Source organism: Onychostruthus taczanowskii, unplaced genomic scaffold (genome assembly GCF_017590055.1).
Source record: "Onychostruthus taczanowskii isolate IOZ18803 unplaced genomic scaffold, ASM1759005v1 scaffold18, whole genome shotgun sequence".
NCBI classification, from domain to species: Eukaryota; Metazoa; Chordata; class Aves; order Passeriformes; family Passeridae; genus Onychostruthus; species Onychostruthus taczanowskii.
Window position 1 is genome coordinate 7,361,085 of NW_024499017.1, and position 14,139 is coordinate 7,375,223.

The 14,139-nt window shown below is 55.5% G+C and overlaps 2 protein-coding genes across 5 annotated transcripts; both read right to left on the reverse strand.

Moving 5' to 3' along the window:
- Window positions 1-451: 451 nt before the first annotated feature.
- TMEM208 (transmembrane protein 208) lies at window positions 452-5,465 on the reverse strand. Its single transcript, XM_041400620.1, has 6 exons — window positions 5,399-5,465; window positions 5,232-5,327; window positions 5,081-5,140; window positions 4,830-4,966; window positions 1,911-1,995; window positions 452-902 (listed from the first exon to the last, which is right to left on the reverse strand). The coding sequence occupies exons 1-6, from the start codon at window positions 5,402-5,404 to the stop codon at window positions 765-767; spliced, it is 522 nt and encodes a 173-aa protein (XP_041256554.1). The 5' UTR covers window positions 5,405-5,465; the 3' UTR covers window positions 452-764.
- Window positions 5,466-6,074: 609 nt separating this feature from the next.
- ELMO3 (engulfment and cell motility 3) lies at window positions 6,075-14,110 on the reverse strand. Of its 4 annotated transcripts, none has more exons than XM_041400622.1 (20): window positions 13,848-14,110; window positions 13,736-13,776; window positions 13,549-13,621; window positions 13,425-13,457; window positions 12,784-12,953; window positions 11,846-11,945; window positions 11,590-11,741; window positions 11,430-11,508; window positions 11,014-11,064; window positions 10,542-10,664; window positions 10,256-10,387; window positions 9,881-9,985; window positions 9,281-9,389; window positions 8,932-9,068; window positions 8,676-8,839; window positions 8,435-8,547; window positions 8,077-8,181; window positions 7,649-7,731; window positions 7,360-7,440; window positions 6,075-7,193 (listed from the first exon to the last, which is right to left on the reverse strand). In XM_041400622.1, exons 1-20 carry the CDS (start codon window positions 13,923-13,925, stop codon window positions 6,981-6,983), a joined length of 2,142 nt encoding a protein of 713 aa, XP_041256556.1. In that variant the 5' UTR covers window positions 13,926-14,110; the 3' UTR covers window positions 6,075-6,980. The 4 variants fall into 4 exon arrangements, with proteins under 4 accessions (XP_041256556.1, XP_041256555.1, XP_041256557.1 ...); XM_041400621.1 differs by having other exon boundaries at window positions 13,425-13,475; XM_041400623.1 differs by lacking the exons at window positions 11,430-11,508; window positions 11,846-11,945; window positions 12,784-12,953; ... (2 more) ...; window positions 13,736-13,776; window positions 13,848-14,110 and having other exon boundaries at window positions 11,590-11,596.
- Window positions 14,111-14,139: the final 29 nt, after the last annotated feature.

Below are 14,139 nucleotides of genomic sequence, written 5' to 3' on the forward strand. Positions count from 1 at the left end.
AAAGCAGGCAAAAGTAAAAACTGCTCTGAGCTGTTCCTGGTCTCTTAACACATGTGGTCTGCAGCAGTCATGGCACCCCTGGGAGTACCCTCGTAAGAGAAAACAAAACAAAACCCAAACCAAGCAAACCCCACAGCTTCTTGACTTACATCCCACTGAGCTCCGGGAAAGGTAGCACAGGCCAATCTGTGGCTCCAGAGAGCTCCCAAAAGCTCCAAGTTTGGCTGCAAGCCCTGTTCACAGCATCCCCAGCTGCCCCTCACTCCTGATCCTGCAGGGCCGCTGCAGATTCTTCACAGGGTGCAGAGGCTGTAGCAGGCAGGGCAGCACAAACCGAGCTAGGGAAAGGAGAGCACTTATCTCTGGGGATTCTGCTCCCCTCTAGCCCAGCTCTCCAAGAACATGCTGGCACTGTTCACAGCTCCCCTGCACAAACCCACTGCCAGCACGGTCAATTAAGACTCTGCTCTTTAATGTACTATTTCCTCCAACATTGCACTCCCCAACGCTGAATGCGATACAGCGCTGCTTTAAAAAGATATTTACACACATCCCAGCATCACCCCCTTGTCAGCCCAAGGAGCAAGGCCTCAGCCCGTGCTAAGACCCAACCAGGGGAAGTCTCTTGCGGCCTTTCTGTCAGAATGGCAGCAGTGACAAAGGGCAACAGAGCTACTGCGGTGGTTCTGGATTGGTTTTGGTCGCATCCCTGATGAAATAACAGCATGGAGATGGGAGAGGTGTTGATCTGTGCCCAGGCAGGGCTAGAAGCGCTTCATCTGTCGGCGCTCCTGCCGCCGCTGCTTCTTCTCGTTGGGCTCCTGAGCGGCGGGCGAGGACTCGGCTGTAAACCAGGGCCCCAGGATGTTCACCCACAGGAGGTAGAGAGCGCGCCCCGGGGCCTGCAAAACACACGTGGCACAAGCTCAGGCACCCTGGGACAGGAGGGCTGGTCCTTCTGAGGGAGACAAAGCAGCTGGACCACAGGCAGCTCACGGTGCACGGAAATCAAAGGCAGTGGCAGGCGCCCAAAACAAACGGCCTGATTTCATTCCATGGTTGAGGAACAGAGCTCAGACTTCATCCCAGCATCAGGTCTGAATTACCCAGAGGGATCCAACTGTCCAGACATTCCACCTCTCCTTCCTTCGGAAAACACACCCACATTTCTTTGAATTTATGAAAAAAGCAATCCAGATGGTCTCCAGGGGACAGCCGAGTCTAGGCTGCCCTCTGCCAGGCCAGCTAGAGAGGAATTTGTGGGTGAGGACTGAAATGAGATCAAGGACTGAACTGGGATAACTTTCCGTGCTCCCACAATTGCCTTCTGTACCTTTGTGGGATATCCTCAAAGCAAATGTGGGATTTTTTAACTAAATGGAGATTTCTTTTTCTCCTTCTGCACAAGCAGTTTTAGCTGGAGACACATGACATACGTTTCAGGAGCAGAAAGAGTTTGGTGTGTTAAGGGGAATGAAAGCCTGTAGCTTTTTATCTACCCAAAGGCACAGTGTCCAGCAGATCCCAGCCTTGGTGCACGCTGATGGCTCAAACAGCCAAACATGATGAAACACTGTTTGTTACAGACACAGAAAGACTCTGTGCACCAAGGACAGCTTTGATCTGCCTCATGTTGCTTGTTGCACTTTCATGGGACCAGAGGGAAAGACAAAGGCCAGCCTAGTATTTGCGTGGTTGACCCACAGGGATCAGGACTTCTTTGTTCTTCCTTGTTCAGCCTAAATTTTAAACAAGATGTGACAAGGAGATTAAAAAACATATCAGAAAATAGTCCAGTCCTGAAATACGACACTGAAATGAAATGGATAAATAATGTCCTCCATCCTGAAGACAGGGAAAGGAAGCAACAATGCAGAGCAAGATGGAAAACAGCAGGGGCTGGGGCTTACCAAGAGCCAGAAGTACCAGACGTAGAGCGAGAAGCAGCTCAGCACTTGGACTATAGCTGTCAGCAGGATCACATCCTTGAGGTGCCTGAGGGAACAAAAGCAAAGCATTAATCTTTCATTCCAACCCCTGCCAAACAGGCAGCTCCTGTGCCAGCACCGTCTGCTCTGCCCCAGGGGAGTGACCCTGCCCAGCCCAGGGACTGTCCCTGCAGCCCTGCTTTGCCACACAGTTATCCAGAAGAATCAAAGCAGCAAACAAACAACAGCAAAATACTCTGATGAATTAAAGAGATTATTTCCATCTCAAAAAAACAACATTGAGAAAGCTGAGGAATTGCTGGGGGTTGGAAATCAGCAACAAAACCACCCCCCAGCCCCACAGCTGAAAGAGCAGCCAGCACTGCTGATTTGACACCCAAAATGACATAAAGTGTAACTCCTCACGACTGGCTGTGCTGAAGGGAGCCATGAATCTTCCCCTTGCCATTTCACAGGCTGACAGACACTTGGGGTCACTAAAGGACAAGCACAGGACACGCTGAGCTACAGCAACACACGGCTCCTCCTCTCCTCCTGCTTATCTGACTGCAGCTCTTCCGTGCCAGCCTGAGGCAGAGTTGAGAGCAGCCAAGGAGAGGAATAAGCTGCCCACACCTGAACCACAACCCTCGGGGGATCTGACTCCCAGGAGAGGTAAACAGGCATTAGTTTTTCAACACACGCCTCGGGGAGTGCCATGAAGGTTTAGAAAAGAGGCCAACTCTCTGGTTAAATCATCATCTGCTGGAGTAAAAAACCCTTGAGTCACATCCAAGACTGGAGACAAGAAAACAAAGGCTATAGCATAAACAACATCAACTCAAGACACTGCAGAATCCACCATCAACAGCTCTAGCACAAGACACTGAGGCTTCAGTGACCTCTGGCATTACCAGAGGCCACAGAGGGGTGAAGGCAGAGCTCCCACCAAACCCACCTCTCCCAGAGACCATGAAGATGGGCCTTCTCCAACCCCAGAGCAACACAAGGCATCCATTTCAGCAACAGACAGCATGAGAGAAATGCCATGAAATCCAGTGTTCCAGAAACAGCTCCAAAGGAGCAGCATTAATCAGCTGCAGCACACTTAGCTAAGAGGCTGGAAATATCCACTGCTTTCTGAAATACCTGCTAGCCTAGGGGGCTCCCTGATCCCCAGAGAGGTAATTTAGAGGTACAGGGTAAGGATGGGAACTTCAGCTCTGAAGGTTTTGTTTTTAGAGCTCTGCCTCCCCTGTGTTTTGCATAGCCCATGACTCAGATAAGCATTAATTCATTTTAATGTGTGATAAACCCCACCCCAAATGCTCAGGCAGAAAAACCTCTGTGCCTCAGTAGCAAGGGAAGTACATCTGCACACCCAGGACTGCAGCAGTGCTCTGGCTGTGCCTGTCACCTTTTCACAGCAGGTGCTGGGATCCCTGTGCTGCCTCCTGTCAGTCACTTCCCCTGACAGCACCATCAAAGTTTTGTATTTTCCCTCTTTGACTATCCCACATTGTTTCACTAAAAAGGTATTAAAAATCTTTTGCAATTCCACTCTAGAGAGCCAAAACAGTGAAAAATGGGAGCAAAACACTTGGCTGACCAGCAAGTGACCAGCTCATAGGTCACAGCCCTCTCCTCCTGGCCACCTTGTCCCTCTCTGTGTCTCTTATACCAGACATCTGAGTCACCCCTGCTGCAGGCAGAAAAGGTACGATTCCACCAATCCAGACTCAAGATGAGAGCTCATCCTGTGCAGAGACAGCAGGTTCTCTTCCCCACTGCCTGCTGATAACATCCCCAGGCAAAAATCAAAATGTAGATTAATAAAACTATACACATCAATATATGACCCTGACAGCCTGAGAACACCTGATGCAACAGAAATGGCACAGCTGGAAACAAGGCCCCACTGTGCTTCTTCAAAAGCCTGGCAGCAAGGGAAGGACAGAGGTAAACCTGGAACTGCAGCCCAAAGACATGGGAGGAAGGAGCCAAGGACCCCAGCACCTCGCTGAGCACACGCTGAAGATCCCCAGCAGAGGCTGGACTGAGGGCAGGGAAGACAAAGAGCAAAGTCTGATGTGTCCTGATGTGTCCACACCTGGCAGTGTTCTGAAACTAGTTTGAGGCTCACTGATGGAAAACACATAAATTTAGAAGGTATTTCTGCTGTACCAGCACTGCTGTCTCTTTATTTTATTTAGCAGCTTTGCAGGAATTACTGCTGTGTTTCCTGTAATACTGTGGCATTCCTTCAACAAGGAAAAGACAGTTACAGTGGCACCAAGAACATTGGACAGGCAGAGACTCAGTGCTGTCTGCAGAGGGACATGAAGAATGCACAAGCATGGGAGACAGAAATGGCTGCAGAGGTGACAGGAACTGGCTGAGACAGAGGCAGGAATTTTTAGTGTGTGAAGCATTTCAAGACATGGCCAGTTTGCAGCCAGGATGGCGTAACTGGCAGCAAAACCCTTCTGCTCTGTCAAGCATTACCTGCTGTGCTGGTTTAAAACAAAAATACCTATCACTGTGTGCTGCAGCAGGGTTTGTTAACTGAAAGATGATTGTAAACTACTCCTGCTGAACTCTTTGTGATCTCTTACCTCTACAGCTCAGCCCTATGGACAATAACCGTGCCAGGCTGACACACCCATGTCGAGGCTCCTGACTGGGGCACACCAAGCCAAGTGTTCAGGTAATAAGGACAGTTAAGGTACACTCTGAGAAAAAACAGCTCCAAACTTCCAGCTCCCCTCATGCCCATGCCAGTGGGCAAGCTGAGGAGGGAGCTGAGGCCCAGCCTTCTCCTTGGGAGCCTCTCCTGGCTCTGTGTGCACGCTCAGGCAGCAGGTCCTGCTCACCTGGACTCGTGCGGGTGTGGACACTCACTCTGCCATCCCCTGCTCCATATTCAGGTCAATTCCCCCGTCGGCAAGGCTGCCATCGTCTGTGAAAGACGGCTTTGCCATGGAGTTCATGGACCGGTAGCTGGTGCCGTAGACCACCAAGCTGAAGATGAACGCGACCTGCAACAGGGAAGCCGCTGTCAGCTGCGATGGCCACGACCCCGGGGCCGGGGGGGCGAACGAACCCCAGCCCGGGTGCCCCCGCCGGGGCAGAGGACGGTGCCCGGAGCTCACCCACGTCCAGGCGGAGGCGGCGGAGTAGAAGATGACCAGGTTCACTACGGCGTACACGGCCTGCGGAGAGAGCACGGCACGGCTTTCCTTGTCTGCCCGCTCCCGCCCCGGCCCGCCCCGCGCCCCGCCGGCCGCTCCCGGCCGCACTCACGGAGGCTCCCAGGATGATGCGGAGGTAGAAGCGCAGCGTGTCCCGGTTCTCCTCGAAGATCTGCTTCTTGCCCTTGGTGCCCGCCTTCCCCTTGGGCTGCGGAGCCAAGAGAGGCGGTCAGCTTCTCCCCGGAGTCCCGGGCCCCGCAACCCCGGCCCCGCACTCACCGCCATGGCCGCGCCGGCTCCGCGCTCCGCTTCCCGCGGACGTGACGCGGCGGAAGCGGCGGGACAGAGCCCCGGGCGGGCGGGACAGAGCCGGGGTGGGACAGAGCCCCGGGCGGGCGGGACAGAGCCGGGGTGGGACAGAGACTCGGGCGGGACAGAGACCCGGGCGGGCGGGACAGAGCCCGGGGCGGGCGGGAGGGGAGGAGAGGGGACGGCCCTGCCCCGGGGTCTTCCCACGGAATCGCAGAATAGCGAGGCTGGAAAGGGTCTGTTGGCCCAGCCTCCCTGCTCAAGCAGGGTCTTCCCAGAAGTGGTTTTTGAGTATCTCCAGTGAGGGAGACTCCACACCCTTTCTGGACAAGCGAACTGGGAAGAACTTCACTGTTCGAGTAACAACGCAAAGGAAAAGAAGGATTGCCCAGCATGGGACTGGGACCATCCACAGTGCTCCCAGCCATCCTGGGCTGGAAATGGCCTTAGCTGTAGTCTTAGCTGTAGGGAGCTTGACTCTGAGCCTGCATCTCAACACCAGGAACAAGATCTTGCCAGCCATTCCCAGCTCCTTCATGCACAGCTCCCACGGTGCTGCCATCCCAGCCTTACCCACTCTGGCCCCTTCTGATCCTCAGTCAGCCTGAGCCCTTCCCCAAACCTTTGGAAAGGACATGGCTCCGAGTTCTCCACAAGTGTTTATTGTCCCAGTCCACAGGAGACAGGCACGGCTGATCCTACCGACCTGAGGCTGTTAGCACAGCACCCTTGGGAGAAGCTGCAGGCACGAGGAGGTGCAGGGCACTGGGGTGGGGCTGTGGGGCCGGGGAGGAGGTAGCTTGTGGTGCAGTAGTGCAGCAGCATGGCTGAAGTGTGCAAGAATCTGCCCCGGGTGGGGAAGGCACTGAAATTGGCACGATGGGCACACCAGGGTCTCCTCTTCACACCAGGCCCAGCTGAATGGTGCTGGGAAAAAGGGGCTTGTACCCTAATCACCCCCATTCCAGGACAGTGCAGAGGGCTCAGCAAATACACCTTTCAGTGCAGGAGGGACCTGGCAGGGCAGGCACATCCTGCCCCGGAGATGCCATCTGCTTGACAAACTTAATGGAAAGGTGTATTCCATCCTTTTTCTAACCACTTTGTTGTCCAGAAAGGATCCCCTACACTGATGGCAAAAGTGAGGCAGTGCAGATTCGTACCTTTGTAGTGTTACTCCCCGCTCCAGCTATCCCAGGGCTGCCTGTACCTTTATTCCAGTCCATGTCCTTGCCCTCTCTGCCCAAAGCCTGGCTGCAGTATGGGGGAATCAGTGCCACCACAGAGGGGTTTGACTGTCTTATATTTCATCTCACCTCCCCATGGTAGGGGGCAGAGCAGCCAGGTCACCCTCCCTGAACAGGAGGCTAATGCTTGGTGGCTCATTCCATGCTCTTGCAGGAGGCAGGACACAGGCAGGGAAGGGTGGAACACCCAAGCCCCCAGCCAGCACCTGGCTTGTCCCTTTGGGCCAGAGATGAGACACAGAGCTTGGAGGGAGGGGCTTGATTTTGAGGGGCATAGAGGGTGGGGACAGGGCACAGGGAGGAACTCACTGCTCTGCATGGCTAAAGTCATAGCAGAAGTTTAAGTTGCTGGGAGGCTTTGGGATGGGAGGGGGGTCGTCGGGAATGCTGATGTTCTCCAGGTCCAGCAGCCGCAGCTTGAGCTCCATGGACAGCAGGACATCGAGGTCTGTCTGTGTTCGCTCACTTGTCATCTCCTTGCCCAGAAGCACATTCAGCCCATCTGTCCAGAGGCAGAACTGGAGAAGAGGATGAGCATCTCTGGCACCAGCCCTGGGCAGCCAGAGAGCCCTTTTCTCTGCTTCCACCCCCCAGGGACACACAGAGCTCCCTCTCCTGACTGCTGTGCCCTGGCAGAGACATCTTGGGCACTGTGTGCCACCCCAGCAGGCCCCTGGAGCTCACCTCGTACCGGGTGGGGGCAATGAAGTTGAGGCAGTATTCTTCCACATCGTGCACAATAGAGAAGGCCAGCTCCAGGACATCCTGCAGGGACAGCACAGGGGCTAGCTGGCTTCTCAGCTGGACTCCTCCCAGCCCTGGTGGGGTTCAGAGCAGGAGCTGCACCCAGCCTCCTCCTCTGTACTCCAGGAGACCCAAGAGGTCTCTGTCCATGAAACCACACAACCTGCCACCATCCACCCACTGCCAAAACCCATCCCCAGCTGGACACGATAGGGTGTGAGGTGCTGACCTTGTTCTGCTTCCCAGAGCTCTTCTCCTTTGTGTGTGGACACTCCTTCCCCACCAGCAGCATCTTCATGTCTGCCACAGGAACTGCAGCAAGTGGAGGAGCTATGAATTCCTTGTCCCTCTTCCCATCCCTCTCCCCCTCCTTCAGGTCCCCCATGTGCAGAGCCCAGTACAACCCAAATGTGGGGACTCACAGCCATCCACAGCTTGGGGTGGGGGGCTCAAGCCACTCTGCAGCACCCTTTGGGAAGCCAGTCTGCCACAGCCTGAACTCCCACAGCTCCCAGTCCCACAATACCAGCAGACACTGGGACAGCCATGCAGCAGCCAAGCAGAGGGGCAATTCCCACCTTAAGGCAGTCTTAACCTGGAGGTTATCAGAGGGCTCCCCTCCCTCCTTCCCACCCTCTCTTTCTCTCTATCACCTACTTTTCTCTGTCAGGCTCTCGATGGGGGGAGACTGCACCCCCTCCTCCACGTCCCCATAGTGCAGCACCTTGTGGTTGGGGGACAGGCGGCAGTACCACAGCTTGTCTGCAGCAGAAGAGCCATGAGAAAGTCTCAGCCTCCCCTTGCAGAGATGCCCTTCCCAAGGGGCATGGAGCTGCCACCTTATCAGCACTCCCCACTTCTCCCAGCCCATGGGACAGCCCACACCAGCTGTCCAGGGAGTTGGCATTCTACTCCCACAGACTAACTGGGACTTCCCCAGTGGCAGGAGACATGGGAATAAGCCTCTGCCCCGCTACCAGGCCCCTCTACCCTGGAGCAGGGTTCTGGCACCCACCCTGCCTGCGGCGGCTGCTGATCTTGCGGAAGAGGGTTCCCTCGCAGAGGTGCAGCAGGCGCTGCTGTTGGATCAGCTCCAGGAGCTCCGGCTTCAGCTTCTCCCGCAGCTCCCTGGGATGAGAGCCAGCAGAAGAGGAGCACAGCCATTTCAACAGGCACTTGCTGACCTCCCAGCCCAATAGCACTGTCCCTGCCTCAGGCCCCCATCACAGCCCCATCCCTGCCCACAGCCCACTCACAGCACAGGCACAGCCAGCGTCTCCTCCTGGTGCAGCCGCTCCGTCTGCCGCAGCTTCAAGATCTCGCTGTAGTTCAGTGCATTCACTCTGGTCTTGAATAGCTCCAGAGACGTGGGCTTGAGGGACAGGGTCCTGGTGATCTGCTCCCGCACCACCTGCATCACCTGCCAGGCCCGGGATGTCAACTCCAGTTTGGCGACACTCCTCAAATCCTTGAATTTGTACTCCCATCCAGGGAAAAAGCATCCCCCCTCACCTTGTCAAAGTCCTCCTGGGTTGCTCTCATCTCCTTCCAGGTCTTGTTCACCAGCTGGATGCAGATGCAGAATAGCTCTTCAAAGAAATGATCCTGCCCGAAGAACATAGGGTAAAAGGCCTGAGCTGTCTCCGAGCCTGTGGTGAGAAGGACAGATGAAGCCAGACTCCCCAGTTTTAACAGGGGATTTCAGTGTCCAGGGAAACCTGGGTATTTCCCAGCCCTCCATCCCCTTCCCATACTGTCAGCCATGCCAGAGTCTGGTGGCCACATGGATGCAGTCCCCTGCCCTGGCAGCTTGTTCCCCAAGCAGCAGGGCAGGGAGAAGGACAAGCTTGGGCACACGTACATGGCTCTCCAATGTGCAGGATCTCACAGAGGATCAGGGTGAGCTGGATGCTGCTTCGAGCAAAGGGACATTCGTGTTTGTCTTCCCGGCTGCTGTTCTCGAGGATAAACTGGAGAAGAGGGCCATAACCTCATGTTACATAGACTTGGAGGGCTGCCCCAACAGTGGGTGTCAGACTTTCCATGCTCCTCCTGCATTCCTAGTCAAGCTGTCCTCCCAACAGGTGAAGCCATCTCTAATACAAGTGACCCACTCTTCCCAAAATCCAGCCCCAGCCTCCTCCTTCCCTTGTGGCAGTGTGGGAGCTGGTCACAGCCACTGCAGGTTGGAGCATGGCTCATGCCCTGCTGGTTTTGCCCAAACTGCCCCAGTTTGCTCAAGGCCTGGAAAACAAACTGTGAGCAAACCCTTAAAAATTCAGAGGCACTGGCCTCACTTGGCTTTTCCTACCCAGAGGAAGGACTCATTTCCATCTGAAATAGAAACATCAGGACACTTGCCTGGGTGTGGCTAAGGACAGATCATAAGGAAAGGAAATGAAGGTGGAGATCCACCAGCACTTCTCCACCAGGAAGTTCCCTGGGAGAGCACAGCACCTACCCTGCTGTAGGCATTAGGGGTGTTCCTGGAGAAATACACCATGTTGTCCAGGGCAAGGAGTCCTGGTGGGGCACGGCGGAGATCCTCTGCTGGGTTGCTGTTGTTCTAGGAGGACACAAAGGATGCAATTTAGCAGCTGCTTTGTTCTTCAAGCAGGAGTGTCTTCCCAACACAGCCATGGGGTTTGCCTTTGAGTCCCAGCAGCTCCACAGCACTCGCTGTTCAGGAGTGCCGAGGGAGCAGAAGGGAGGTACTGTGTGGTTGTCCCTCAGCATCAGCAGGGACACCTGGCTTACGGGAGCCATCAGAAGGTGCCACCAAGGCCATGTGGTGGAGCCAGCATGGCGCTCAGTAGGGGATGCAGGAGGAACACACCATGAAGCCCAGCTTGCGGAATTCCTTGGCACACAGGGATCGCCGGCGCTCGGTGCTGAAGGTGCCAGCAGGCACCTCGCTCTCCGACTCAAAAGCAGTTTGGCGCAGGGACTGGAGGAGATCCCGCTGCTCCTGGAGGGACAGCAGAGAGGAGGGGATGCCAGTGAGCCCCACGGAAGCAAGTTCTCCCACGGCAAACCCAAATGTGTTGGGTTCACCCAAATGTGAGCTACTTCCACAGGTGGAAGAGACCAGGTGCAGACTTGCAAGGAGAGTACTCCCAGACCTGTGAGTAGGGATCCATGGACATTTTCATGCGATGCTCACACAAGTTGAGGCTGACAGACTGCAGCACATAAAGATAATGGGCCATCTCGTCCCCCAGTGGCTCAGAGCTGTGGATAATGTTCTACAGGAGATATGAGACAGAAGGTTCCCCCATGCTGCTGCTTCCAGTCCAAGCACAGGACCCAACAGCCTGGTCCTGCTGCTCAAAGGTGTGCTGGGAAGTGGGAAACTCCCCTTGGGGTTGGCCAAGATGCGTGTACACTGAACTGCAGGCAGATGGGGGTGCAACCCTGGGCATGTGGGTGCCAGCAGAGCAGCACCCATAGGCATTCTCAAGGAAGGGCTATGGGGCACACAAGCAACCCAGCCAAGCGCAGTCACCAAAGACTGGGGCTCAGGGCACAGGGCCTGGGGAGAAAGGACAGAGAATGAAGTGCAGAGCAGACCCTTGCACAACCCTAGCTCCTCACCTTGTGGATAAACTGCCTGATGTTCTTCTCCCTCAGGTAGTCCATCATGTCCTAGGAAAAAAAAAGGCTGTGAGACATTCCCCAGCTCAGCACACTACCATATCCCCCAAAAAAAGGGAGGAGGCAGAATGAGAACATAGACTTTAAACATCTCTGGGCACCTCTTGCAGCCCTGCCATCCCAAAGAGCACAAACCCCACAGCAGAGAGCCCAGCTGCCCAAGGTCCCATCACAGGGGGTGCCCACCCTGAGAGCTCAGATGTGCCAGGGGCTGGGTCATTACAATCACTGCGCCACCACCAACCGTGATACTTCTGTCATTTGAGACAAAAAGTCCTGACAGCTGAGAGCCCTCAGCAGAGCACCCTGCTGACAGAGGCACTGTGGTGCCACCACCCTGCCATGGTGCCCCTCACCCGCCGCTCGGCGTCGGTCGCGCTCAGCAGCAGCGCAATGAGCAGAGCCATGGCCTTCAGCTGCAGCTGGGCATTTGTCCTGTGGGAGGAAGAGCGGGAGGATGTGAGAGTCACCAGCTCTGAGGATGGGGGCGAATGGTGCTCCGGCCTCTCCACTTACACCTGCAGGTGGGTGAGAAGGCGGTCCAACGTCACTTCTTTTTTGACCACCTCAAAGAGGAGGCGACTGGTAGGCACCATATTCTCCAAGATAGACAAGGAGAGCTGCTGGATAGACGCATCCACTGCATTCATGTTGACATAACTCACTATCTATGAGACACAAAACCATCTGTCAATGGCAGGCTGAGCCTGGAGCACGAGGATAACAAGGGATCCCACAGGCACAAACTGTGGACACTGCAGAAAACTCTTACCTTCTTGATGAAGACTGTACTAAGATTTTCCCAGGAAACAAAATCATGCTCCATCAGCTCTGTGAAGGCTTTGAGGGTGTGAGCCAGCATCTCCCCTGTACTGGAGGGACAGATGAACAAATACAGTGAGGATGGCAACCAGATACCCCACTCCCATCCTATGGTGGTGTCTCTGCAGTTGAACATTAGTGGGCATGTTAGAAACAGCTAGAGAAGAGAGCAGTGAGCAGGAGAAAGGAAAGACTGTTGGGTAAGAAAATAGACTCTCACTTAGTCATCCCAGGAAGTCGACTTGCCCAGGAAGTCAAAGCAGGGGAAGTTCAGTAGTTGGAAGCTGCATCACCATGGTACAAAGATCACTGCAGACAAGCCCTTGGGAAAGCTGACCCACCCCATATCCCTCCTTCTACTTCCAAGAAACATGTGCTGCATTGCCTGGTTCCACATTCTCTGTGTGACAGGAGCTCAGAGGAGCTGCACCATCACATCCTGAAAGAGTCACACAGGCAGTGGTATTTGGCAACCAGGATTTTCTTAAGAACCCTGCAGAACTCTTGAAGCTAAAACCTCAGGGCAGAGGGATCATTCAGGGTGGCAGGAATCAGAGGGATCATTCAGGGTGGCAGGAATGAGGAGCAGCACTGGAGGCCAAGATGATCACAGGAGGTTTCCTGGTAGCAAACCCCATGAGGCTACAAGATAACCCAGCCAGAAAAAGGATGGAAGGTTCAAGTCTGGGCACATTCACAAGGAGTCAGGACTGCATATCTGTGGGGACCTTCCCCTGGCTGCCAGCATGCAGGGACACAGCCACAGTACAGGCATCAACAAGTCAGGAACACAGAGTCCACTCCAACACCCAGCCTGGAGCTCATGCAGCATTAGCAAGGGAGAAGAAAAGTCAAGGACTGCAAGTAAAGTCCTGTCCTGATACTAACTCGTTCCCTTCTTCTACAATAGAGTATATTTGCTTCAAGCCATTCCTGCTGATGAACTCTTGAGCAAAGGTAACATCCTGGGAGAGGCTTGCAAGCTTCTTCAGTGAGTCAGTCTTCACATCCACATTCTTGCTCTGGATCCCGATATACAACTGCTCTGCTTCTTGGTCCTACCAGGAAGGAAAGAATCAAGCCAAAGGGGCTCATTGAAAGACAGCGAGAAACTTGAAGGTGGCTGTAAGAGCTGAAGTGGAAGTTTTGGAAGGAGCCTCAGCCTAGAGCAGCCCCAGTAAGGAGTTGGACCAAGAAACAGAGCGAGCAGAGCAGAGACCAGATGGAGCTGAGGATGGTGGTCAAACTGGCATGACACTAAGAACACTTGATGAGTTGGCCCCCATCTCTAAAGTATTTCAAGATGTTTCAGTTTCTCTTCAAACTCCCCCAAGCTCTGCTGAGGGAAAATGAAGGCTGAGACATGTCTCCTGCCTGAGTTATTTCTGCTGGATCTGAGGCACAGAGAAGAGCCATCATGAGCTCAAGTCACAGAGGCAGTCAGAGGCAGAGGGCTCAGAGCACCCCACTGCAGGGGCACGGAGCACCAGAACACACAGCAGAGGAGGCAGGGGGGCAGAGGGATGTACCGGGGAGGTGGTCAGCCGTAAAATGCTCCCGTTCTTAATGTCCCTGCGGTTCTGTAAGGAGAAAAGCAGCCGGTGAGCCGGCGGGCGCTGCAGCGGCGGGGCCGGGGGCTGGGGGGTGTCTCACCGACTCGGTGATGTAGGTCTGCCGCCCGTCCGCGTACTGCAGGGCGTAGCGCTCGGCGTTGGGCAGGCTCCACCTGCGGCCACGGGCGGCCGGTCACAGCCCCATTCGGCTGGTGCCGGCAGCCACCGGGTCACCGCAGCCCGGCCGTGGGCTGTCACGGCTCGCAGGCAGCGGGTGCGGTACTCACGCATCACAGACGTCCTTGAGCACCGAGGCGAGCGGCTTGGTCTGCGGGAGGGAGGCCGGCCGTGAGCCGGGGTGGGGGGCGCGGGGAGGGCTGCGGGGGTGCCGGGCAGTACCTGCTGGAGCTCGATGAGTTGCGGGATGGCTCCCACCATCTGGATGGCGATCTTCACCACGTCCTTGGGCGGCGGCATGGCTCCCGCGGCGGCTCCGCACCGCCGGCAGTTCCGGGTTGTTGCCGCCGCCGCCGCCTCCCCTCACGAAGGGCCCGGCCGCCGCGGCGAGGCCTTGTGCCACCACCCCAGCCCCGGGCAGGCCCGGCCCCCTCACCTGAGCTGACGCGGGTGTGGCAGGACCCACCTCCGGCAGCAGGACACGGCCTCCTGCTGGGAAAGGAACCCCATCCCC

Excerpts from the sequence above, each read along its gene's own strand:
- TMEM208 (XM_041400620.1), bottom strand. Across the intron at positions 5,141-5,231 it reads GCATCATCCTGGGAGCCTCC|GCCGTGTACGCCGTAGTGAA; the intron begins GTGAGTGCGGCC and ends CTCTCTCCGCAG. Across the intron at positions 903-1,910 it reads TCTGGTACTTCTGGCTCTTG|GCCCCGGGGCGCGCTCTCTA; the intron begins GTAAGCCCCAGC and ends TGTGTTTTGCAG.
- ELMO3 (XM_041400621.1), bottom strand. The coding sequence starts at position 13,925 with ATGCCGCCGCCCAAGGACGTGGTGAAGATCGCCATCCAGATGGTGGGA. Across the intron at positions 13,476-13,548 it reads AGACCTACATCACCGAGTCG|AACCGCAGGGACATTAAGAA; the intron begins GTGAGACACCCC and ends TTCTCCTTACAG. Across the intron at positions 8,182-8,434 it reads CAGCAGCCGCCGCAGGCAGG|ACAAGCTGTGGTACTGCCGC; the intron begins GTGGGTGCCAGA and ends CTTCTGCTGCAG.